Source organism: Haliotis cracherodii, unplaced genomic scaffold, assembly GCF_022045235.1.
Source record: "Haliotis cracherodii isolate W230 unplaced genomic scaffold, xgHalCrac1.p SCAF_16, whole genome shotgun sequence".
Lineage (NCBI taxonomy): Eukaryota > Metazoa > Mollusca > Gastropoda > Lepetellida > Haliotidae > Haliotis > Haliotis cracherodii.
The window spans coordinates 17,452,057-17,478,935 of record NW_027266271.1 but is presented as its reverse complement, the minus strand read 5'-3'; the positions used below and the strand labels follow the sequence as shown (position 1 = coordinate 17,478,935).

General features: G+C 41.4%; 2 protein-coding genes across 3 annotated transcripts; both read left to right on the top strand.

Annotated features, from left to right (window-relative positions):
- The first annotated feature begins 220 nt into the window (after positions 1-220).
- LOC139463442 (1,25-dihydroxyvitamin D(3) 24-hydroxylase, mitochondrial-like) lies at positions 221-11,126 on the top strand. Of its 2 annotated transcripts, XM_071244707.1 has the most exons (9): positions 221-761; positions 1,741-1,931; positions 2,606-2,809; positions 5,317-5,471; positions 6,336-6,502; positions 7,421-7,499; positions 8,166-8,331; positions 10,067-10,110; positions 10,403-11,126. In XM_071244707.1, exons 1-9 carry the CDS (start codon positions 382-384, stop codon positions 10,514-10,516), a joined length of 1,500 nt encoding a protein of 499 aa, XP_071100808.1. In that variant the 5' UTR covers positions 221-381; the 3' UTR covers positions 10,517-11,126. The 2 variants fall into 2 exon arrangements, with proteins under 2 accessions (XP_071100808.1, XP_071100809.1); XM_071244708.1 differs by lacking the exons at positions 10,067-10,110; positions 10,403-11,126 and having other exon boundaries at positions 7,435-7,499; positions 8,166-8,310.
- Positions 11,127-17,179: 6,053 nt separating this feature from the next.
- LOC139463441 (toll-like receptor 3) lies at positions 17,180-23,202 on the top strand. The gene is made up of 2 exons (XM_071244706.1): positions 17,180-17,473; positions 19,715-23,202. The coding sequence occupies exons 1-2, from the start codon at positions 17,460-17,462 to the stop codon at positions 21,807-21,809; spliced, it is 2,109 nt and encodes a 702-aa protein (XP_071100807.1). The 5' UTR covers positions 17,180-17,459; the 3' UTR covers positions 21,810-23,202.
- The last annotated feature ends 3,677 nt before the right edge of the window (positions 23,203-26,879 follow it).

Genomic DNA, 26,879 nt, shown 5'->3' with positions numbered 1-26,879 from the left:
CACCACTCGCGTCTGTCCGTAATCTAACATTCGGTTTGTCCCGGAAAAGCACGAATCATTCGTCACCACTCGCCACTTTCCGTAACCTGCAATAGTCGGCTTGTCCCGGAATAACACGAGGTGATCACGAATGGAATACGTTACCTTTCGTAGCCAACTCGTGCCTTTCCGGGACAGCCTCTACAGTAGGTTACGGAAAGATGCGAGTGGTAACGAATGGTGTACTGTCCACTGCAGGCTTGCCTTAGAGAAAGACGGGTGTCAAAACTAGCGTTTCTGTTAACCTATTGGTATCGCGTTGGTAATCATAGCGCAACAGTTCCAACGAATGACATAACAGTACTATATTGTTCCAGTGACAAGCATTTGGTGGCTTGAAAAATGTATCGCGTCGCTCGATGTACTGCGTTGAGGCCGCTCTATTCATTTCGAGGCTTCTCAACAGTTAATGCGGGTGAAAACGAGGTCAGGCCAAAGCCACTAAGCGCTATGCCGATGGTGAAGGGGTGGCCCGTTATAGGGACTATGCTCGAGTTCGTGAAAAACTATGACGTTGCGCATGAGCTGCTTCTCCAACGCCACAAGGACTTGGGGCCCATTTTTTTGGAGGATACAGGAGGATTTAAACAAATTTACATGATAGACCCAGCTGCACTGGAAAAACTGCGTCTTCAAGAAGGAAAATATCCGTTAAGGATAGGGTTTCCAGCTTGGGACGAATATAATAAGGATGCGGGGCGAGCTGATGGGCTCCTTACAGCGTAAGTAAAACATCTACCAAACGGTATAGTATTGTGCTAGATTGATGGTAAATAAATCAATATTCACGATATTCGTTCAAATTGTGACACAAGCACCAAAAGTAGCATGGGTACTCCTTTTGGACTGATTTTTAAAAAACAACAACGTAAGACGCTTCAAATTTCAAAATGGTGTCCAGTTTCTAAGATGTCCGACGTTCCGATGAAAAAATACAATTTTTGCTATTAAAATTTAACTGGATAGTCTGATTTGAAAAAAAATGTGGTTTGTGTCCTTCTATCGTTTAGAGAAGAAACAGAGTGAATGTCAAGGGTACATTGGTTACATCACAACCGTGATAGGGTTCAGTGTCAGCTAAATAATCACTGTACTGTAGTTGAATTAGTGTCGTAAATGTTATCTAACTTGCGCATCGACCTTTGAAGATCCTGGGAAGAATAGGTCTTCAACCCATGCTTGCCTTAAAAAGGTGACTATGCTTGTCGTAAGAGGCGACTAAGGGATCGGGTGGTCAGGCTCGCTGACTTGGTTGATGCATGTCACGGTATCCCAATTGCTAACCCGATCTCAAATAACTCGACATATTGACTTTTTGTATGTCATACTATATAATTATATATATCATATAATATCGGCACTTCGCTTATCTCGAACAACCGGTTATTCGATATATTTAGATGGTCATCAGGACTTCGAATTAACTATGTTTTAACTACAATCACCCGAATAAACCAATTTAGGAATAAACATACACGTTCAAAGAATAGTATCACTGTTTAGACATGTACTGAATGTGTTTTATTGAATGTAAGATTTGTTTTAGCTCTGCGGCTGAAATTGTGTTGCCGATGCGACGTTAACATGCATGATTATAGTCCCTAAAACCAACAGTATCTTAATCGTTCAGGAGATGGTGTTTCGTATTAACGGGGTCCAGACTAGCGAGGTTTCACTGTATATGGATAATCTTTTATGCAGGCAGGGGGAGATGTGGTATCGACTGCGCAGCGTGATTGACAAGCCGATGATGAAGTTGAAGACAGTGGAGAGTTATGGCGACCAGTTCAGTGCTGTCGCGGCAGACTTGCTGGATAGACTGGCTGCTCTCCGAGGACCAGACGGAGTCGTGGAACGCATCGACGTCGAACTCTTCAACTGGGCCTTAGAGTGTAAACACATTTGTCTTTTTCCACAGCCATGTGATTGTTCAGCCATGTGATGGTACTTGTTGTTACCCTGTCTGGCGCTCGGCATTAAGGGCTAAAACAAGGACTGGTCGGCTCGGAGTCTCTATACTGTGTCTGGGAGGGGTATGCATGTTAAACTACGGAATGGTATCTCAGTGGGTTAGCACTATAAATCGGCATTAGCCCAGACTAGTAGAAACAGCCACATACACAAACATACGTGCATTCACGTCGCTATTTAAGTCAGTGTAATAATCTTGGACGCGACGTTAAAACCCCATTTCACCTCACCACCTCACCTAGGCGCCGCAGTTCGCTGTGCAGAGTTGAAATCTATGTTTGTGGGTTCGAATCCCGGTTCTCCCCGATTATGTTTCTGGGTTTGTTAGCACAATGTCCGTGTTCGTTGGTTTCACTAAAGTTGTAAACCTCTAAGACCTGGGCCCAATTGCACAAAGCGATCTTAGCGCTAAGACTATCGTAAGCCTATGTTAATTCGTGGGAGTTACGTTCAGCTTAGCCCTATGATCGCTTTGTGCAAGTGGGCCCTACACCAACTCGGGCTTTCCTCCCACGTCAAGCTGACACGCCGTGATATAACTGGAATACTGTTCAAAGCGGCATTATAACCAACCCCTTTTCATTCTCTGTTACAGCTATCTGTACGGTCCTGTACGAGAGACGCATGGGATGCTTGTCTGACAACCGAAGTCCAACCACCACCGAGTTCATTGAGGCAACTCATGCATTGGGTGAAACGACAAACAAACTTATATTCTTCCCTCCCAAATTCTCCAAAATGTTCAGGCGTAAAGATTGGAAAAAGTTTACTGAAAGCATGGACACTGTATTTCGAATCGGTAAGTTCTTTGGGTGTTTGAGTGAGTGAGTGAGTATGGTTTTACGCCGCTTTTAACAATATTCCAACAATATCACGGCGGGGGACACCAGAAATGGGCTTCACACATTGTACCCATGTCAGGAATCGAACCCGGGTCTTCGGCGTGACGAGCGAACGCTTTAACCACTAGGCTACCCGACCGCCCCTTTGGGTGTTTGAACTCAAGTGAGCTTATTTCAAACATAACCTGATAGCCCATCCATTTCCCTGTCTGTTACCCAACAATTTCCATACAAACTGTGAAATGTGGTAGATGTGTTGTTCGTAGTTAGTGAGTTACAAATTTAACGCTCATCGGCATTATTTCAGCCATATATCGACGAGCGTTGCTTGTAGTGGAGATCATGCCGTTTTGCGCTTGTATTTTAAACCACGAAACCAATCAAGCTGAAACGTCAAATTCTTGTTCCCATCCTCGGGAGTGACTGAACAAGGCTGGAATTTCGAGGCCTGGTCGTAGCGCCACCAGTGGCTATTACGAGTTATGTCCCTTCTATGCCTCTCCTATTGAGCAATCTGGCCTCAGACCACAGTTATCCCCCCTAAGTCTTACCATGAACCAGAAGGAAGTGGGAGAATATAGTACCCTGTTTAAATGGGCTGTTCAGCCTGTGGCAATTTTTTTGGAGTGACTTGTGATAGCTTAAATGAAAGATAAGACATTGTAGTTTGCTGTCAATTTTTTATTCGCCCCAATCTGTGAAGGTATTGATTCCAGCTTCCCATGATTTGACCCCAAGTTGAAGGCCGCTCTGTGTGTTTCGGCTCGAAACTTCCGGTGAGTATTGTTGACAGTGGTTACTGCGAAAGCAAGGTGGTGGATGCTGGCCGAAACTTGGCGTTTTAAGTGACAAGTGGCAGGTTGGGTTAGCATGAAACAGGAGAACAGCCTACGACCGATAATAATTATGGTGGGCTGTCATGTCACTGTAGATAGCAAAGAAGGAAATTAATTGTGGTCTGAGGCCATCTCATATCACTTACATTTGCTTCAAACAAGATGGCGGCGCCAAGTCAAGACGATGTGATCGATAGTCAAGATCTTCATTGTAATGAAACTGGTCTAACCTCGCGAAGTGCATGAAATCATTTGAGCACCTTGATTAAAAACATGAATACGCATGGAAAATATTTATTGACGCCCAGTTGACGGTACACATGCTCTCCATATACTGCAGTCGTCCCAAATCTGAAAGGTAGTCGTCATGTTGTTTATGAACAGGATGTCGATTTCGTCACTCGATTTTGATTGGACTAACCGTGGACTGCTTATGCCAGACAAAATATAACTCCGTTATTCCAGCCTAGTTTGACAAAGGTGGAAAATGGACTTTTATAGTCAGTTAACCCCCCTGGACTGGCCCAACTAGAATATCTAAGTTTAAAATGGTCGGTCCCTCAGAACCCGATTTTCAATGGTCACCATGACAACCATTCTGAAAAACCTATTCTTGGAGTTTGTTCAGACATTTTTGCATGTGTATTTAGTACTTTAAGTAGTGGGGCTGTATGTTCCGCTGTTTCGTGGTGTGTAACATTTTGACCTTCGTCCATAATGAAAGCTGAAACGGATCACGACCATTATTCGATCATTTTCTACATGTATGTAGTTAGTAGTGGGCCACGAGACATATGTTCAGCTTTTCACCATGTCAAGTTTAGACCTATATTTTACATTTACACTTTGACCATGCTCCTAAATCCTCTCAAATACATTTCCTCACACCGTTAACATCACATCCCCAGACATCGCTTGTCAACGAAGCTGAAAAATTTCAATTTGTTCCCAAAAATAATGATACCTGAATTTGTTCCAGCTGTTCGAATCCGATTTTTATTTCTTCTCAAAATGTACTGTTACGCTCTTAAATTCTATCAAATTTCATTTTTGCTCCGTAAGGATGTCTCTGATATTATATTTAATGAACTTTGGCAAGTATGCTTCTCTTATGATTCGTCATAGGTTTGTTCAAATCATTAGGATTTTAGTGTTTTAGACAACTTGTATGGCATTAATACAGTTATAATCCTTGGAATCATAGGTCTCTTAACATGTGCTAACCTGGAATCTCCATGGGTTGGATTTGTAAGCACAAGAAGAATGCCGAAATGAAAAATAACGCCCGAACTGATTGTCACTGTTTTTCAGTATTGTCACTGGTCAAGGTTGAGAAAATGAGTATGGTTTGTATCCGTTTTACTATTTAATTATAAGGTACAAAGATGGTCTTTTAATATTGCTCAACTTTTGTGTTAATCGACCGCTGCTACAAAACAGTTTGAGTGAGTATGACCTTACGCATGTTGAAGTGAAGCCGCGAACGATTTGATCACTTGACTGCCTCTCCGCCCAAGAATTAAGTTGAAATCCTCATGTGACTGAGCCTAATGGAATGTGTTGATATGGTGAATCAACGCAAAGGGGTCTTTATTATTACACTCACCCCTTTGATGCCACTGTTCCAGCAAAGGAAAATATTGACCAAAAGTTGCAGGAGATAGTGGACAAGCCTGAGGATGAGAACGCGGGTTTCATCCAGCAATTGATGGCGAAGGGGGTGCTGTCCCCCAAGGAGATGTATGCCAATGTTACACACGTGATGGCGGGCTCAGTTGACACCGTAAGCAGAATTAACTAATTCACCAATAAACTTGAACCAATTGTAGTCCCAACGCACTGGAAGTCCTCGAAAACATACATTCATTGTACCGATGCCCATGACGTCAATCACTGGATTGTCTGATCCAGACTCGATTATTTACAGACCGCCGTCACATAGATGGAATTTTGCTGAGTGCGGCGTTAAACAACACACAAACAAATAAACAACAAAGAGTTGACACTGGTGTTAAAGTTTATACCTCTATGAATGCAAACAATATTGAAGGCAATTTCTAACGCGACCCGAGTGCGGCGTTAAACAACAAACAAACAAACAAACAAACAAACAAAACACATTCTTAGTCTGCTATAACTCATTATGTATATACAACTGAAAAGAAGTTAAAGAACAACAATTGGAAGGCTGCTGCAATAATAACCAGCAATGACATCAAATATAATCATATGAAATAATCAGGTGTTTCTTAACTTCTTTTGAGTAGTATACAGTAGTATAATGCCGAGCACCAAGCATGGAAACAACAAGTACCATTTTTAAATGTATTGCTAGGACACGGCCAGGGATTCGAACCACCGATCTTCCGCTCGCCAGGCAAATGCTCTGTATGTGGAAAAGGGAGGCCGTTTACACCAAGCCACAAGGCATTGTCTATCTTGGAGAAATTACCATATTCGTCCATATATGAAATATGTTGGGAACAAGTATAACCTCAGAAAAGTAGTGCATTAAAAGAACTGAATTTGTTCACTGTGACATGTAACGTGGATTCTGTTTGCTCAAATGGGTTTATTCGTTTGCATTTTTGTCACCTGTAAATTCTGAAAAATTCTGAAATTACAATGTTATCATTTGTCATTATAGACGACACACACAGTTCAGTTCCTGTTGTATGAAGTATCCAGGCAACCAGACATTCAAGGGAGACTACTGGAAGAAGTGACACGAGTTGTGCCCCCTGGTGTCAAACCAACGTCTTCACATTTCAGAGACATGCCGTACCTAAAGGCTGTGCTTAAGGAGACCTTACGGTGAGTGAGCAGTACAAGAGTTCGATTTCGGATAAAACACTTTTGAGACAAACTAGTACACCGAACAGACACATTTTATTTGTTTGGGCGTGGTGTTTCCATTTTCTGTTGGTTTGTTTTTCGATTATTAATCCGCCACTTTTTATAGAAATGAACACGATGGTGAACTGGTGCCATCTGCTATTAAAGGCTTTTTGAATGCTGTTCTCCAATTTATTGAAACTGAAAGATTAGCTCGATATATCTAAATGTGACAATTTAAAACCATGTGGGGTCCAATCATCAACGCACCTGTTAACATCCGGGTTAGAATTTTTTGTCGTAAGAGTCGACTAACGGGATTGGGTGAGCAGGCTCGATGACTTGTTTGATGCACGTCATCGAATCCCAATGCGAAGATCGATGTTCATGATATCAATCACTGGAATGTCTAGTCCAGATTGTTTACAGACCGCCGTCATCTAGCTGGAATATTGCTGAGTGCGGCGTTAAACAACAAACAAACAAACAGATCATCTACTAGTGACTTTTTGTTTTTCAATGATTTTTTTTTAAAAATTATTATTTTCTTTTTCAAAATACATTTGAGGCATTCCCATGGGGATTTATTGCGACTTGTATGTTCATGGTTGCACAAAAATGGATATGAAGACTTTTCCAGTATCTGAATTTGTAAATGCATTTTAGATTTTGCATTGTGAAAGGTAAAATGTTTGTCGGTTCACGGTTGTGGAGTGAATTGCATTCTTTCATCTAAACACTGGCATGTTTTCAGCAAAGTATGTGAAAATCAGGACCTATTTATTTGCGACTAAACAAGATTAATGGAAGGTCGCTCTCAATAAACTGTTTTAATGTCTGAGTGAAGACTAATTGTTTGGACGAGCTGTTGAGGAGCTTCTGTATGTTGTACTTCAGTCTGTATCCAGCAGGCAGCGTTGTGATGAGGAACATGCCCAAGGACGACGTTGTCATGGGATACCACGTCCCAGCCGGGGTGAGGCCATCATCAGTTGTTAACGCCTGCCGAGCAATGGTTCTGTGAATGATTGAGTGAGTATGATTTTACGCCGTTTGAGCAATATTCCAGCAATATCACGGCGGGGGACACCAGAAATTGGCTTCACACATTGTACATTGGGCCAGACGAAGTGGAGATTGATATTATGAGCAATAAAAGTAAATTGTCACAGAAAATTCTTTAAAAAATAACTATATTTTTGACTGTTGAACAAGAAGGGAGATATTGTCTGCCACAAAATTATCTTTTTGCAAGGTGTGTTTCTTTTTAAATCATATATTTAGTTTCATAGTTTTATATTAAGACAATATCTGGTTTTGTAGCTGTCGCTGTAGATGCAACATTATGTCGTTTCGATACAAAATTCCAGCGTCTCCCAACCCAACCCCAACTTCCAAAAAATGGCCCACATTGGCCTTTCATAAATCTATAAAGAAAATGTGGCGTTATACAAAAAACAAAATGAAACAAACACGTCCCATTTTAATTTTAGAAATCCATTTGTCTGGAAACTCTCCGCTCTATTTTCAAAATTCAACATGCTGTTTTCATGGGTATATACAAAGGATGAAAAGTTTAAACTATGTCGCTCAAAATCGTAGCAAATCTGTTCTATGGTTCACTACTGTTTTTTGTTGTCAGACAATGGTCAGTGTGCCGATCTATGCCCTTGGACGACAGGCATCCTTGTACGATGACCCTTTGACCTTCAGGCCGGACCGCTGGATGAGGGACAATTTGGAGGAGAGACAGAAACGCAACCCTTACACGTACCTGTCGTTCGGCTTCGGGCCGAGGATGTGTGTTGGTAAGCGAACATCCAGACTTCGCGGCGAGAGGGTTGTAGTTGGTTGGTTGGTTTATTGTTTAACGCCGCACTCGGCAATATTCCAGCTATATGACGGCGGTCTGTAAATAATCGACTCTGGACCAGACAATCCAGTGATTAATATCATGAGCATCAATCAACGCAATTGGGATCGATGACATGCATCAACCAAGTCAGCGAGCTTGTCCACCCGATCCCGTTAGTCGCCTTTTACGACAAGCATAGTCACCTTTTAGAGCAAGCAGTGGTTGCTGAAGACCTATTCTACCCCGGAATCTTCACGGGTAGAGAGGGTTGTAAGGTTACGATGCATGAATACGGTATGGAATTGCTGAACGGCATATTTGAATTACACCCTCCATTTTGAACGGGATATAAAATGGCGGCAGTTTGCATGACATACATGCAGGTTAAATGAATACAATTAGGTGCACAGATATGTAATGTTAACTATTTCCTATACATGACTTAAAACATACTTTACGGTATACTGTAACTATATCAATTCTGTGTAATTTCTAGGCCAAGTTACCTCTAGAATTGAGCAAAATATACACTGAAATTCGACCTTATCTTGACAACATGAAATGAGAATGATATTGCTCATAATAACATATATTTTCTAAATAAAACCAATCCTTATTCAAAACTGAAGGACATGTTGAAGTGAGGAAACTCTACCTGTTCTCAAGTAGCTGTGGGCCAGAAAGAGGTTTACCCTTAAAACGTATTGAACGAAATGCATCATGTATATACATTCTAAGCGATTGAACAAGAGTTGCACATTTTCACGAATAACTTACAAAATATGATTTCTTCTCATTTTAGAGTAATATGGAACCATTAAAGCCAAATTAATTTCAATGCCATCATTGTCATTTTAGCTTGGTACGTTTCAAGGGGTAATAAACGACTAGAATATAGAGGCCCACAGCAGTGACCCACTCCAGTTTGGTAGACTTTATCTTGATCCCGATCTGGAAAGCACATGTACCGAGTTCGGAATTACGTCTACATTCCACTTTCAATACACAGCCATGTTACCAATGACGATCAATCAAGTGTCATGGTCAAAGTATTCAAAACACGTGTATTATCTGTTCACACAACTCCCACACATGCTCTATGCTAAGATATACAGCGTATCATCTGTTCACACAACTCCGACACATGCTCTAAGCTAAGATATACACGTGTATTATCTGTTCACACAACTCCAACACATGCTCTATGCTAAGATATACAGCGTATCATCTGTTCACACAACTCCGACACATGCTCTATGCTAAGATATACACGTGTATTATCTGTTCACACAACTCCGATACATGCCCTGTGCTAAGATATAGTGTATTATCTGTTCACATAACTCCGACACATGCCCTATGCTAAGATGTACACATGTATTATCTGTTCACACAACTCCGACACATGCCCTATGCTAAGATATACACGTGTTATATCTGTTCACACAACTCCGACACATACCCTATGCTAAGATATACACGTGTATTATCTGTTCACACAACTCCGACACATACCCTATGCTAAGATATACACGTGTATTATCTGTTCACACAACTCCCACACATGCTCTATGCTAAAATATACACGTGTATTATCTGTTCACACAACTCCGACACATGCCCTACACTAAGACATACACGTGTATTATTTGTTCACGCAGCTTGTTGAGACTGTGAATGTTTTCCAGGGCGCCGTGTTGCTGAAATGGAGATACAGACCCTCGTGTCACACGTGAGTTATCTCCCCTTTTCTAGCTTACCATAACTGAATGTTCAACTTAGCTGATGTCGTTGGGCGTTTTCGGCATCTTATTTCTCTATGAAATCAGAAGTTGATCGTCCTCCAACTGAGCTTATGTCGTTGGGCGTTTTCGGCATCTAATTTCTCTTTGAAATCAGAAGTTGATCGTCCGCCGTTGTCTGAACGTTTGAGGCATATAAACCTAATATATTTTAAAGAATAGTATGTGTTGTGCTTATCCTATGGAATACATGTCTGACTCATACCTTCACCATTTGTGTAGATCATCCAACGGTTTGAAATCGAGCCAGCAGACGACAAACCAATCGAAGTCCGTGCAAAACTGTTCCTACTACCAAAGGATCCAGTGAGGATCAGATTTATAGACAGGAAGTGACGTCATCTAATGGCTGACACATTTGTCCATTGCCTGTTCCTGCTATCATATATTCAGTGTGGCACAGATTGATTACATCGCTTGAACATTTTGAGATTCACATTATTTAAGTGATGGCCTTCGTTGGTATACGTTACAGATGAACTTATTGATGGGTCCATGATTCAATCCGATATGAGTTTGAATATGGACGCCGTATCAGAAAACCCATTTCCTTCCACAAGACATCATTTTTTCAGATATTGAAATTTGATTTGTGAGTAATATGATAAAGTGTCGTTTTCCGGTATTGGAAGACTATTTTTCTTCCTTTGCATTTGGCATGCTGGCTAAAAACTGAAGCAAGACGTCTCCTTTCACAAGTGACTGTTCAAAATATGCTTCTGTTCCCCTAGCAGCGAATGGGTCCCCGGAAGGATGATATGGTAATGTGACGGTTACCCTTATTTCTCTCAGGCAACTTGGTTTGTATACTCCCCAAGGAGTTGATAATGACATCTGGGAACACACTGATCAATTAACAGGGTAATACTGATGTAGCGTTCTGAGTTACAGGAAGGCATGGAACAATTTTAATATTATAGAAATATTCTTCTTATTATTGTTGTTATTATCATCATCATCATCATCATTATTATTATTATTATTATTATTATTATTATTATTATTATTATTATCATTATAAGGATCATGGTTTATCTTGGCTGAAGGCTGGTCCGCATGTCATGATGGTTATCAAATGTTTCATGTGAATTATAATTAGACTTTTGTCGAAGCAACATTTAATACATGTACTTGAAATGCTCACAGCACCACTGAAAGCACAAGCAAAGCTTTTAATACTGTCGAAAGCTGCGTTAAACGTAACTCACTCACTCACTTCATACGAAGATCTCACGGTTTTCCTTAGCTTCACTATTACATGTTCAATGGACTAAGAGTGACCTTATCCTTCCTCGTCTTTTGCTCAAAAGTTTTGAATGTCAGTATGGCCCCCATATTGACCACCATATTGCCCCCATATTACCACGATATGGCCACCATATTGACAACCATATGCCCCCCCCCCCCCCCCCCCCACACACACACACATTGACCACGATATTGCCACATTGACCACCATATGGCCCCCATATTGACCACCATATGGCCCCCATATTGACCACCACATGGCCCCCATAATGACCACGATATGGCCCCCATATTGACCAGCACATGGCCCCATATTGACCACCATATGGCCCCCATATTGACCACCACATTGCCCCCATATTGACCACCACATGGCCCCCATAATGACCACGATATGGCCCCCATATTGACCACCACATTGCCCCCATATTGACCACCACATGGCCCCCATATTGACCACGATATGGCCCCCATATTGACCACCACATGGCCCCTATATTGACCACCACATGGCCCCTATATTGACCACCACATTGCCCCCATATTGACCACCACATTGCCCCCATATTGACCACCACATGGCCCCCATAATGACCACGATATGGCCCCCATATTGACCACCACATGGCCCCTATATTGACCACCACATGGCCCCTATATTGACCACCACATTGCCCCCATATTGACCACCACATTGCCCCCATATTGACCACCACATGGCCCCCATAATGACCACGATATGGCCCCCATATTGACCACCACATGGCCCCTATATTGACCACCACATTGCCCCCATATTGACCACCACATTGCCCCCATAATGACCACCATATTGGCCATATTTGTTGATTACTTAACACGAAACTAAAAGTTTCACGAAATGCATCTTGAATGGAGTTTGTATTAATAGCAGTCGGTGAGTTTAATGCTAGGTAAAATCACAATACTATGCACATCAGATCATGAGATAAGAATCTTATTTTACAAGATGAGACAAATATTCAAAATATATTTTCTGAATAATATTCTTGAGCTTTCTCTATGAACCACAGCCCAGACTGAAAGTGAAATACCGGTTTTATGTTTTCAGACAAATATAGTAATTCTGCACTTAATATATACACATTTCTATGTTAGTAGCTGGTTTATTTGACTTCATACCATGGCTGGTGTTGCTTTTTGTGTCTTCACGTTGTGGTTGATATAAGAATGATTCAAAATGAGTTTATGAATATTATGGTGTGGTGCTATCATAATATATATCTATTTATCTATCTCCATCTATCCATCCATCCATCCATCCCGCCATCCGTGGAGTGGAGGATTCAGCACATGCTCGGAGAGAGGAAGGATCCCTTCGCCTCGTCATACCCAAAGACGTTAAAAGATGGGACTTGTTGTTACCCTGTCTGGCGCTCGGCGTTAAGGGGCTAAAACAAGGACTGGTCGGCTCGGAGTCAGTCTAATGTGTCCGAGCTTGGTATCCATGTTTAACTATGGCTTGGTTTCTCAGTGGGCTAGCACTATAAAACTGACATACGTCCCGACTAGTACAAGCAGACTGACGTGCATGCACGTCGCTTTTAGTGCAATACTATAGAACGCAACCTAAAACCCATTTTACTTCACCCACCCCTATCTCTTAATTTGTGTTCAAGGTTGTTCGTGTTAGTTGCTGAAATATTTGTAAACATAGCTTTGTTGTTGTATTAAGGAACAGAGTTTCCCATCATAACAAATATGATAGATATCCTGACATGTTCGAAATAAACAATGATGACCACAGGTAGGTATTTATATTTTGTTCAACACTAACAAGAACACTTCATTTTGATGAAGATTCCGGGGTAGAATAGGTCTTCAGCAAACCATGCTTGTCGTAAAAGGTGACTATGCTTGTCGTTAAAGGCGACTAACGGGATCGGGTGGTCAGGCTCGCTGACTTGGTTCATGCATGTCATTGTATCAAAGTTGCGTAGATCGATGCGCATGATATCAATCACTGGATTGTCTTGTCCAGACTCGATTACTTACAGACCGCCGTCATATAGCAGAAATATTGCTGAGTGCGGCGTTAAAGAACAAACAAACAAACAAACATCAGGAGGACATTAGTTACAAATATGAACAAGTAGTTTGTATCTACAAGGTTCCTAAACCTGCAAGAATGGATATACTATTGCAGGACATTGTTGCAATATACATTTACGACCAACAGTTTTAACTCTGGAGGAGAATAATTTTCCTTGTGGCATCACATTTTCCGATTGTTTCACAAGAAACTCCTAATGATTTGAACAAAACATGAAATGCATTTGGAGAGAATTAAAGGGTCGAGTTAGTGAGTTTGATTTTACGCCGCTTTTAGTATTATTCCAGCAATATCACGGCGGGGGACACCAGAAATGGGCTTCACACATTGTACCCATGTTGGGAATCGAACCCGGGTCTTCGGCGTGACGAGCGAACGCTTTAACCACTAGGCTACCCGACCGCCCATGTAAGGGTCAAAAGTGCAAAGGTACATTGTAATTGTGAACAAACATGACTGTGAAAAGGCCTGAATAAAATCATGTCGTCATTTGTCGGAAAAGGTATGTAAGTTTTCATCATCATTTGTCACGTGGTTTCTGATGAGATGTTCACGGCTGAAGACGTTTTTCGTATTGTCCAATATGGCAGCCATATTGGAGATCGATCAAAATATCTGAAACAAATGTCGTACTACGCAAGGTGACCATCTTAATTCTCAAGTTTCAGGCTTTAGGCCCTTTGACGTTTTAAGAAGATTTATGTTGTTTTTTTTGCTTGTTTTGAATCAAAGATGGATCCTGGTGGCCATATTGAAACGCCGACATATAATTTCAGCTTGAAATGGAAACTGTTTATGGACACCGACTTGCGACGACATAAGCTCATATGGCCTTTAAGGCCAGGTGAGCTAAAAATAACACATGAAAGTTTTTCCATCCAACCTGGTGTTCCGAATGCATAAAGGCCGTTAATTTATCACTTCCGTGAAACAATGTTTCAAACTGTATTTCCATCCTCCGCAGTGATGTAACTACAAAAATAATCCGATCAAAGGGCATTTCACCCTTTCTCGCCCTATAGGGCAAACCTATTTCATAAAACAAGAAAAGCATACAACCTTTTGTCTCTTTAAGAAAGGGCATGGCTTCCTGGGCCAGGAAGAGTGGAGCTCGTAGGTTGACGGACATGACGCGGTCGAACTCGGCGGTGGTCAGAGCGCCAAGACTGTCCGATACTGTCGTCGTCCCAGCGTTGTTCACCTGTACAATATTTCACATAAACAAAGTCTAACGTCTACTTTTGCTGATCTCGATCAAGTGTAGCTCAAAGTTGATCCCTCAATCTCACCCTTGTTTGGTTTCATCGGCATAGTTAATTAACATTCGTGACCAAGTCGTGTTATTCCGGGACAAGCCGAATAGCGACTAGTGCCTCTCTCGTGGCCATTTTTGCAACCGGGTTCCGTCTTAGCGCAAACGGCATACCTAAAACAATTGTCAATTCGTTGCGTAATAGTTCACATGTATTTCCTCATATATTATATTATATTTCAGATGCAATTTAAAGCACATCGGGACATGCGGAATTATACAGTATGATTGAACACATTTAACTGTGTCGTGGGTATATTTTTAGATGCAAGACATATGAAAAATCAAAAATTATTTCTGAGGATTGTTTGACAAAGAACTTGAACTGATTGGTTTGTCGTATTTTCGTACATAACATTCATCGATGGGGGGACAAGTCTTCTTGCAGGTGACGGAAAGGGGCGAGTGGTGACGAAGGAGTTAATTAACTATGCCCGTTCCTGTGCTTATCTAACGTATTAATCTATTTTATCAAGCAGCGCAGGCCATAGGCCCATTCCACAGTACACTCCACGGTGTGACACAAATTTAATGTGCAATATACAATAATGATGGTTTTTTTACACCGGATTGCTTTATACGGAATTGTAGTTATATTTTGAACAGTATATATATATCAGTTGAAGCAATCAAATTATTAAACTTATATAATGTAGGGTAGAAATAGAATGAATGTGTATATATTTGCATCTCTAATGGTATTGGCGTCTGCAATTTATGGCAAAATGATAATCGACTTAAACAGACACTGACCAAGGCAGTGATTTTTCCGAATTTTGCTACAGTTTGACGGATAAGTGTGGTCACTGTTTCATTCTGTGACAAGTCCCCCGGCAAACACAGGATCTGGGGACAAAACGGGATCAGACAGTTTCAGCATGTTACACAGGATAGAGGAAGTGAGTTGGGTTTAACGCTGCTTTGAACAGTATTCCAGTTATAGCATGGCGTCAGCATTGTGTGGGAGGAAAGTCCGAAGGTCAAGTAATGCAGGTCTCAGATGTTAACATGTTTGGTGAAACCCTCGAGCACGGGTATGGGGCTGACAAACCTACAAACGTATTCGAGGCGAACCGAGATTCGAACCATCGATCATAGGTTTCTGGCGCGTTATCTTTTGCTTATGTGTTTGCTTGTTGTTTAACGCCGCACTCAGCAATATTCCATCTATATGACGGCGGTCTGAAAAATAATCCAATCTGGACTAGACAATCCAGTGATTGAAATCATGAGCATCGATCCATGTAATTGGGATACGATGACATGCATCAACAAAGTTAGCGAGCCTCACCACCCGATCCCGTTAGTCGCCTCTTACGACAAGCATGGGTTGCTGGAGACCAGATCTATCCCAGATGTTCACGGGTCGTGTTATCTGTTATGGAACAGCTGAAGGGTAGCTGCAGATTGGTGGTCAGACTCGCTGACCTTTTTGACAATCACAAATAGCATGGACCTTTCATTCTGAATGAGTGGGTCTGGTAGCAAGTATTTCAGTTATATCGCGGACCCGTGAAGATCCTGGCTAGACTAGGTCCTCAGCAACCCATGCTATGCCTGTTGTAAGTGGGGACTAGCGGGATCGGATGGTGGGGCTTGCTGACTTGGTTGATGCATGTCATTGTATTACAAATGCGTGGATCGATGCTCATGATGTCAATCAATGGATTGTCTGGTCTAAACTCGATTATTTACAGACCACCGTCATATAGCTGGAAAATTGAGTGCGGCTTTAAACAACAAACAAACAAACAAACGGGTTTGTCACCGCTATTTTGCCCTTTACGCTCAATCAATTTTATTTAGATTGAAATGGATTGGGAGCAAATTATCCAACTTAGGACTCCCTCGCCATGATATTTATACATGTACAGTAAATCATATACACGGAAAACAGAAAAGAAGATGAGTTTATAGATAACAAAAGAAATGTACAAAAGAGAGACTAGTATGTGTACATTAAAGTGTTACCCAAATCTCTTTGAATGACTTAGAGGGGCGGTCGGGTAGCCTAGTGGTCAAAGCGTTCGCTCGTCGCGCCGAAGACCCGGGTTCGTTTCCTGACATGGGTACTATGTGTAAAACCATTTCTGGTGTCCCCCGCCGTAATATTGCTGGAATATTGCTAAAAGCAGCGTAAAATCATACTCACTCACCCAGCTTGTATGACTTATAAACATTTGCACTGCTTGCAATGCTATCTGTTTCGGCGGATAATCGAGACCGGTCATACTCTGTCGTTGACGTTTGCTACTTCCTTGTCTCTTCTGTATTGAGTCCGTCGAGTACTATGACACCAGGATGCGTCAGAATAGACAAACCTAGGTTTGTTCAGCCCGCATGGCATGTCACACTGACAACGGCATCAACCGGATCGATGTGATAACCTTGCTGTCTTAGGATAGATGTCACTACTTTCTAGTCAAGGCGACACAGATACTGTTTCAATATCCATACCCCGTCTCCTGTGAGTGAGAGGTACACAGCGTGCACATGCACTGTGAGCCAGAATCACAGTCACAGCTGTTACAGTCTGGAGCTAGAGTGGAATTTAGTGTTGTCATGATTGGTATTGGAGAGACGCAGTAGAGAGGCGATATGGTTGGTGGCAGTCAATTGGAACAGACATGATGTGGAAAACGTAAGTTTGTAGCTGTTAGTTGTTATTCTGATTACACTCTAGCATTCTATTGCGATAAAGTTGATGGGCTATTGCGGTGACGTTTGATGCATAGGCGGATCCAGAGGGCGTCCAGGACCACCACCCCCCCCCCCCCCCCCCAAAAAAAAAAATTAAAAAAAATAAAAATAAAATAATAATAATAATTTTTTTAAATAATATTTTTAAAAAATAAAAAATATTTATATAAAATAAATAAATAAATGAATAAAAAATAAATAAATAAATGTAGTATGTTGTGGACAGTAAAATTATCTGAAAGAATATTTTGTAATTTGGACCCCTGCCTTTTAAAAATGCTGGATCCGCCCATGTCATTTAAACTCGTCGGGAAAGTCCCACATTTGACTTGACACAATAAAATTCGTCATGTATTCAATGGAATTCACATGACCATACAAGTTTTGGATATTCCCAATTTTCGACGAATATGACTAAAGAAGGAACACTAGGACACGATGACAGGATACATGTAAGTATCTATATCCGAGGTAGATACTTCAACACAGACGGGATGAAGTCGGGGACAGCAGACAAAGAAAGCGTTTCCCGACATGCTTAGTCACAATCATTCTTCATTATATGTCAGGGGCACGGGTGGCCCAGTCGTCTAAGGCGCCGCAATTCGTGGAACAGAGTTGCGTCCCTTGGGAATGCTAGAAACTTATGATTGTGGGTTCGAATCCCGGTTCGCCCCGATTATTTTTCTAGCTTTGTCAGCACCATACCCATGCTCGTGGGTTTCACCGAAGTGGTAAACGTCTGAGACCGGCGTCAATTCGGGCTTTCCTCCCACATTAAGCTGACAAGCAGCGATATAACTGCAATACTTAAAAGCGGCGTTAAACATCACTCACTCACTCACTCACTCATTATAGGTCTTGTGTGGACCAGACAGAGGGTCCACTTACACAATTGTAAATCATGATATATCATTGTAATGTACAGTAAGTATTTTACAACCACTTGTTACTGATCACAATTTTCTACTGTGGGCCAATACCTTTGAGACTGAATAAACAATGATTGATACGAGCAGATGAAAAAAATAAGCTACATTTCGGATGATTACTATACAAAGATAACGATTTGGGAGACAACCTTGATGCCTTTTTTCATTGTTGGACCTCTACCTGTACATCTGAAAAAAACGCATTTTTTTAAACGGAACATGTCCTCATTAAACTGAAAAGTATGAAGTATGCTTAGACCTTCATTTCTGAATGTGATTGGTTTAGCAATAGTCCAGCAATATCACGGCGGGGGACAACGGAAAATGGGCTTGTATCCATGTGGGGAATCGGGCCTGGGTCTTCGGCGTGACGAGCCAACGCTTTAACCACTAGGCTACCCCAACGCCCATCCGGATACAAAAAGTTCAACAGCAGCCAATGCTAATCTTAAGGGGGACTTAATGGATAGCGTGGTCAGTCTCGGTGACTTGGTTTATTGCGTATCATCGTACCCAAACAACGTGGATTGTAGCTCATAATATTAATCACTGGTTTTCTTGTCCAGGCTCAAGTTTTTACAGTCATATAGCTGGAAAGTCGAATGAGGCGCTAAAACAAACAACAAAATAAATAAATAAAATCGACAACCCCTGCACAGTTCAAACTCCTGCTTTGTGTTTTTATAGTCGATGTTACGTAACGAAGAGTGTGATGACGTCATCCCTAGTTGATTCCCTGATTGGAACAGTACGTTAGAGTGATGGTACACATATGTGTTTGTTAATTTTCGCTTTTTAAATAAAGGGGTCATATGTAGATAACGAGACAGCCAGTCCCTCGTCTGCGACAAAACCTCGAGATTCCCATCATTCTTTCATTCGGAACACACAATCAGATCAGTAATATCTCCAAGCTCATTGGTCAAGTACTACATCATGGGGCCGCGCAGTCGTCTCAAGCGCCGAAATTCGCTGTGCAGACCCGGGTCACAGGTCACATGGATGTGCCACGGGTTCACCACACATATCTTTCTTTCAGAACCACACCCATGCTCGCGTGTTTTATGCCTGCATAACGTCTTGCATCACTCCCACAGTAATCTACCATGCGATACAACAGAAACACTCACTCAACAGGTGACTGCACCAGTCTCAAAAAGTATTCCCAGACTGTGTTCATTTCTGAAACCGTATCTCCAAAGCATTTCAAAAACATCTTGCTCTATAGTTCCTATTTTTCTATGTTTCAGTGGCCACCTTGACATGACAGTCTTTTGCCAACTTCTCTTCATCCTTCTGCTGGTGACGCTGTCGTCGACAGCACACCACGAGAACTGTGGCGACAGCTGGTGCAGATGTAACAACCACACCAAACAAGCAGCATGCAAGGGCCACGGAAGGAAACTCACATATATTCCAAGGCTACCAGAGTTCGTAACTGACGTGGATTTCTCAGGCAATTATCTTCGAAATATATCCTCAAAAACGTTTACGAATATAAAATTACTGAAGTTGAAAAGGTTAACTCTGAGGTCAAACAAGATAATAAGCATGTCAGTTGACACATTTATTCATCTGACTACCTTGACCGAGTTGTATCTTGACAACAATAGTTTCTCGGGAAAATCTTTAGCTGGAACATTCAAGACCTTGAGCCATCTTCCTCTTCAAACATTATCGCTTGTTCAACTGAAGTTGACCGATTCACAAATCTTTCATCGGTTACATAGTCCCACACTGAAGTATCTGGACCTAGGGAGTAACGACTTTAAAAGTTATAATCAGATCGATTTCAGCGGCGTCTTCAACCTTCAGACTTTATCACTGGCTTACAATTCCATCCGGGAAGTAAAGCTTGCGTACGCCCCATCGTTACTAGAATTGAACCTGAGAGACAACTATATTTCAACGTTTCCTAATTTTTGTAGGACAAAAGGGTCCTTTTTTCCAGGCCTTAGAAAACTGAAGTTGGACCACAATGATTTATACACAATTGAGGGTGGGTGCATTCAATGCCTTAAGAATTTGACCGTCTTTTCTCTCAACACCAACCGCATTCGGGAAATAAAGCCAAATTCATTCTCGGAAATGCCTTCACTAACTGATGTAATCCTGAGAAACCTCGGTAGCGGCAACCTACGTATAGATCAACATGCTTTCAACAACAGCAAAATAGAATACATATCTTTAGCATCAAGTGGTATAAATTTTATGACACATGTACACAAAGATGCATTCAAAGGATGCTCCAATCTACAGTCAATTGATGTTTCTTATAATAAGTTCCGGAGCACATCCGACCAAGACCTAGCTGACTGGTTTGGACACTTAAAATCTTTAACGGGACTTGGCCTTGGAAGCTGTGGAATTAAATCGTTTCCAAATTTCATTTCAGTTTACTTACAAAACTTGAAATACCTAAAACTGTATGAAAATGGCATGGACGAGTTACCCGTAGGTGTGCTGACACCTTTAAAGAACCTTACCCACATTTGGCTATCAAGTAACCGATTAGCTAAAATAGATGAACGAGTGTTCACCTCAGAAGTCCAACAAAAGCTTCAAGTTGTTGATTTAATGCACAATCCGTTTGCGTGTAACTGTGAACTCCTATGGTTCCTCAACTGGACAAAGTCCGAACGTAGGAAGTTCAAAGACTATCCGGAGAAGTACGTGTGTTCCAATCCTGGGGAAATGAGAGGAAGAGTACTCTCCAAGGTCTACCTCTCTGAACAGTCATGCCTTCTTCCCCTCCCTGTTATGTTTGTCCTGATTGGAGTCTGTGGAATCGGCTTCCTTGTCCTAACGACAGTGTCTATCACGTATAGATACCGATGGCACATTCGGTATTATTTATACACGAGAAGATACCAGGCGGGGGAACTCCATCGACTTGAAAACATAGAGAGTAAATATGATGCTTATGTAATATATAGTTTGGAGGACATCAGATGGATAAAGAACGAACTCATTCCCAAAGTAGAGGGAACTCATGGTTCCAGATTGTACATTCGTGACCGAGACTCTTTGGCCGGTATCCCTATCGTCGATAACGTTGTAAACAATATGAATGTCAGTAAAACCATCCTGATTCTTCTGTCCAATGCCATGGCCAGAGATGAGCAGTGTCAGTTCGAGTTGATGTTTGTCCAGAGACAGCTGGAAGGGGAGAGAAATCCCATCATCCTGGTCCTGCTGGAGGAGGTCCAGGTCGCCAACATGACGCAGTCTGTGTACGCCCTGGTCAGGATGCATCCCTTCATCCCTTGGGGAGACGAAGAGGATGCCAGAAGATTCTTTTGGGATCGCCTAGTTTTATCGCTGAACAATGTACGAGAAGTCTGACTAGACTCTGGAGATGCTCAACACCTCCCATGAATCCACAAACAGGGGTGTGGTGTAGACAAACCACTGATCATTATTATGACGAAATCTGGATTCGAACCAGCGATCAATGCAACTCTGCACGCTGCCCCCACAGGACATCCATGCCCAACATTGACACATGTATGTGACAGGAGTAGGCATCCAATGAACATGCATAACTAGTTAGAGTAACATGTACCTTGTCAGTTGAGATGTTTGCGTGCTGTACCAAGTATGAAATCACCGTATGATGCTGATGAGTAATCAATTCACTTTGACCGAGTTTTCCATGAGGATTCCATGAGGTGTCAAGGTAAAATTTCGTACTGGTCAGTGATCGTGGTTTGAGTGACAGTGGAGACTGTGGACAGTGTAAATAACAATGTTTGTTTGTTTGTTTGTTTGTTATTTAACGCCGCGCTCAGCAGTAATGGCAATATTTAGGAGCTTGTGACGTCACTGATCGTAACAGTATGCAAATAATATTCAGGGTAATGTTTTTTGTTTCTTTGTGTGTCTGTTGTTTAACGCCGCATTCAGCAATATTCCAGTTATATGACGGAGGACTGTAAATAATCGAGTCTGGGTCAGACAATCCAGTGATTGACATCATAAGCATCGATCCACGCAATTGGGATCAATGACATGCATCAACCAAGTCAGCGAGCCTGACCACCCGATCCCGTTAGCCGCTTCTTACAACAAGCATAGTCACCTTTTACGGCAATCATGGGTTGATGAAGCCCTATTCTACCCTGGATCTTCACGGTCACGGTCAATAATTACAATGTACCTTGTATTGTATGAATGGATGTCTTTCAGAATTCGTCCGCTAGAAGCGAATCAGCGCCTTTAACCCCCCGACTTCCGCGTTGTCACGCGGACTAAAAAAACCTATTGTAAATGTCTTTTCCTGTGTGCACTTCGGTCCCTCCGCTTCCTGAATTAGCTTGTACAAGAGCCCGAGCTTAAGACTATCACTCACTACACCAAGAGGCACGTTTGTTGTACATATTGTACTATTGCAGTCTAATTTTATTATTTGAAGTAATGTCATATTTGTAGATAAGATTAAAACGTCTCAACGTGTTGGCTGATAAATATAACTCTGTGGTGAAAGGTTTACTGTCAACCATATGCATTCGTGACCTACTCGTGTTTTTCCGTGACAAGCCGAATAGCTTCTTGCAGGTTACGGAAGGGGCCGAGTGGTGACGAATGAAGTATTTTTTGTATGAATTTGTGTTTACTTCGAAGTCGCAAGGGATTCTGATCGAAGCAGAAAATCTGAAGGATCTGTTTACGCTGTAAACGAGTACCTGATTTTAAAATATCTGAATGAATTTGGCCTGTGTCATAAATTGTGATTGTGTCTTGAAATTATTATTATGTTTATTGTATATCGTTAATATGTGTCTAGATGTAAAATAATTGTCTATCTTGTTTGTTGTATACTGAAACTGTTAAACCTGCCTTCATGTGTCGCTGAGAAGGTTTTTGATCTATATACAAATGATATTGTCGATGCGACATTAAATATTAACTCACTCACCGATGTGTTTTAACGATCTTCCGCAGTTGGTTTGGTTGGTCGGTTGGTTTGTTGTTTAACGCCGCACTCAGCAATATTCCAGCTATATGCAGCGGTCTGTAAATAATCGAGTCTGGGTCAGACAATCCAGTGATTAAGATCATGAGCATCGATCCACGCAATTGGGATCAATGACATGCATCAACCAAGTCAGCGAGTCTGACCACCCGATCCCGTTAGTCGCCTTTTACGACAAGCATAGTCGCCTTTTACGGCAAGCATGGGTTGCTGAAGACCTATTCTACCCCGGAATCTTCACGGGTCTCTTCCGCTTAAGAGACAGTGCACTGTGTGGCAGAAATGGCATGGAATCACACATGGAATTACATTAAAAACAAAAAAACAACATATTAATACTCTAGTGTCTTTCGATAAAAGAAAAAGAAATAGTTTTAATAGCAATAGCATGTATTATTAAACTAAGAGTCAGTCAGTATGAAAATAACCTTTCAAATCTCTCAGCAGGATTAGCGCGGTTACTTATTGACTTGATTCGTTAGTCATCTGCTCCTGAAATGTTGATTTTATCAGAAAAAAACTCAGACCTGTTCATCCCCAAACTTGATCAACATTAAGATTTTTTTCCGAAATAAAAAAATGCATATTTCACGTGAGGTGAAATGGGGGATTATAGTCGCGTGAGTGAGCGAGTATGGTTTTACGCCGCTTTTAGCAATATTCCAGCAATATCAAGGCGGGGAACATCAGAAATGGGCTTCACACATTGTACCCATGTTGGGAATCGAACCCGGGTCTTCGGCGTGACGAGCGAACGCTTTAACCACTAGGCTACCCGACCGCCCGAAATGGACAGTTGTCGTCATATGTCGAGCCACGCATACAATATAAACGTTGCATTGAAAATATTCCTAACCGTGTGTTTCCACTCTAAGACATCGAAAAGGTTTTTATATAGAAGTGGGGGCGGTCGGGTAGCCTAGTGGTTAAAGCGTTCGCTCGTCACGCCGAAGACCCGGGTTCGATTCTCCACATGGGTACAATGTGTGAAGCCCATTTCTGGTGTCCCCCGCCGTGATATTGCTGGAATATTGCTAAAAGCGGCGTAAAACCATACTCAGTCAGTATATAGAAGTGGGTGGATGTGCCAACATTCGACAGGAATCACTCGTAAGCTGTAATTCTGCTAACAAAATGGAAATATGTTGTACAAGGTGGCAATATGTTTACTGAATGATTACTTCTGTTGAAGGCCTTGGAATTGGAATAGCACAGCTATAAACCATTACCGACGTTACTATTTTCTAGCTATATGTTATTATAATACAATCAAATGCAATACAATTATTGAAACCAACGAAATAAATCCGCCTTGCCCTAACACCTATAACACTTTCAAAGACCAATCAATCAATCATAAATCAAACGATTGTTGTCTACTTTTTATAAAATATTTACGTTAACATTTCCCACGACTTTGTCGCTCTGGGGGGCACTGGTGGCCCAGTCATCTAAAGCGCCGCGATTCGCTGTGCAGAGTTGCGTCCCTTGGGCACGCCAGAAACCTATGATTGTGGTTCGAATCGCCCCGATTATGTTTCTAGGTTTGTCAGCACCATACCCATGCTCGTGGGTTTCACCGAAGTGGTAAACGTCTGAGACCTGCATCACTTCGGGCTTTCCTCCCACATTAAGTTGACACGCCGCGATATAACTGGAATGATGTTAAAAGCGGCGTTAAACCCAACTCACTCACTCACTCACTTTTGTCACTCTGCGTGATTAACGACGCATCTCAGACTAGCGACCATGACAGTTACATTGTACAGTGGCGGTATGGTAGAAGTTGCCTCGTTACATTTTCAAGCAAATATAACATTAAACCAATAGTTTGACACCTATCCATGAAACGTGACAGCTTTCTATATTATGTCAATGGAACGCAGATTTCAATAATTTACGGGGGTGTTTACAAACGAAACAACCAGAGTGCACACTTTACGTCAATCGGCAAACAAATATCGAAGTCAATTGTTATAAATAAATAAGTCAACAATAAAAAACTTCACAACTGTTTTAACCATTTAGTGGGGTTGGTCTAATTGTTTTAAGTTTATGGGAATATAAACGAAAACAAAAGCATTGCTTTGTTAAAAGCCAATCAAATGCCATAGAATCTCTTGCAATTTATTTTCCCATAGTATGTTTGACATTATATTTTAAGCAGCACACAGTTTTTTATCCGCTAGATACAGATAGTTTTTGGTGTTTTAATTCACCATGTTTAATATTTCAGTAATTTATTTGCACATTTTCGGTATGTTACCTGAATCTCCATGCAAATTTTGATGCAATGATAAAATCAAACCGAAAAGCTAGTTCACTACATTCAATGATAGAACTCATGGGTTTAACAGGTGATGTACGTGCCGATGTCCAAAAAGATACATCTGTAATATGTCAGAAATACTTACAGTGGTCTCGGGTTTCTAGTGATGCTCAAGATGGATTAATCGGGGTACACGTGCAAGTGATCACTTCATATATGATCATATTAATTTGAAGGTATTTGTGTTTCAACTTTTCAATCATTCAGTGCGACGTTATAAGAGACAGCTAAACTCGGAAGCCGGATGTGACGTTAAATAAACGAGCTGAGCGTTTAAATGGCGGCCAAGCTTGGAGCAAGTTGTCGACGCGCATAGGGAGCCGGAAACTAGCTTAACTAGCGTCCCAGATCGGCAATCTAATTTGCATACTACAGTACAAATCAACCAATGAGATTAAAACACGTTGAGATCAGCAATGTCAACATCGACAACGAGTCTCTCTTCATTCATAAATTTTAGTCAAACGGGATAAATAGTACTTCTAAATATGGCATACATTTCTTGAAAATGTAATAACGCGAACATTTCAAGAAAATGTATGAAGTGAAGTAATGGGACTATCAAAAGAGTACCACCGACAAAAAAACCATGATATTTTAATGAAATCAGCGGCGATTAAGTTGTGTCATGGTAAATGCTGTTGGTATTTCTTCGGCGTATTTTGTAACCAAAATCGCGCCAAATACTCAGAAAATCGGTGTCACCCTGACAATTGGTCGGATTGAACACGTCGCCAACTGGTCATGATCTGTTTGCGTTTATCGGAGATGATCTTTGAACAATAGGTGGCACCGTGACATGAGTAGATAGTGCTGTAGGTTTATTCTTGGAGGAGGAAAATCAAAGGGAAATTTAAGCTAGCCATACGCACAAGAAAATGACTATTTGTTGTTTAAAGATATTTTGTTTTCTTAATGAAGTTAATAGAAATAAAAGTTGCAAAATATCTTCTTATCTTCACTTTTTTAAATTTCCCCCTTTGGAGGTAAATCTCCCGTATTTTGAAGGCAGATCTCGCCCATTGTCATGATGAGGTGTTGACAGGTCTGCCTTTACCACTTTGGTGAAACCCACGAACTGGGATTTAAAGTTTCAAAGGGACGCAACTCT

Coding starts and splice junctions, on each gene's coding strand:
- LOC139463442 (XM_071244707.1), top strand. CDS start 382: ATGTATCGCGTCGCTCGATGTACTGCGTTGAGGCCGCTCTATTCATTT. Junction 762..1,740: donor GCTGATGGGCTCCTTACAGC/GTAAGTAAAACA, acceptor TCTTTTATGCAG/GCAGGGGGAGATGTGGTATC. Junction 8,332..10,066: donor CGGGCCGAGGATGTGTGTTG/GTAAGCGAACAT, acceptor AATGTTTTCCAG/GGCGCCGTGTTGCTGAAATG.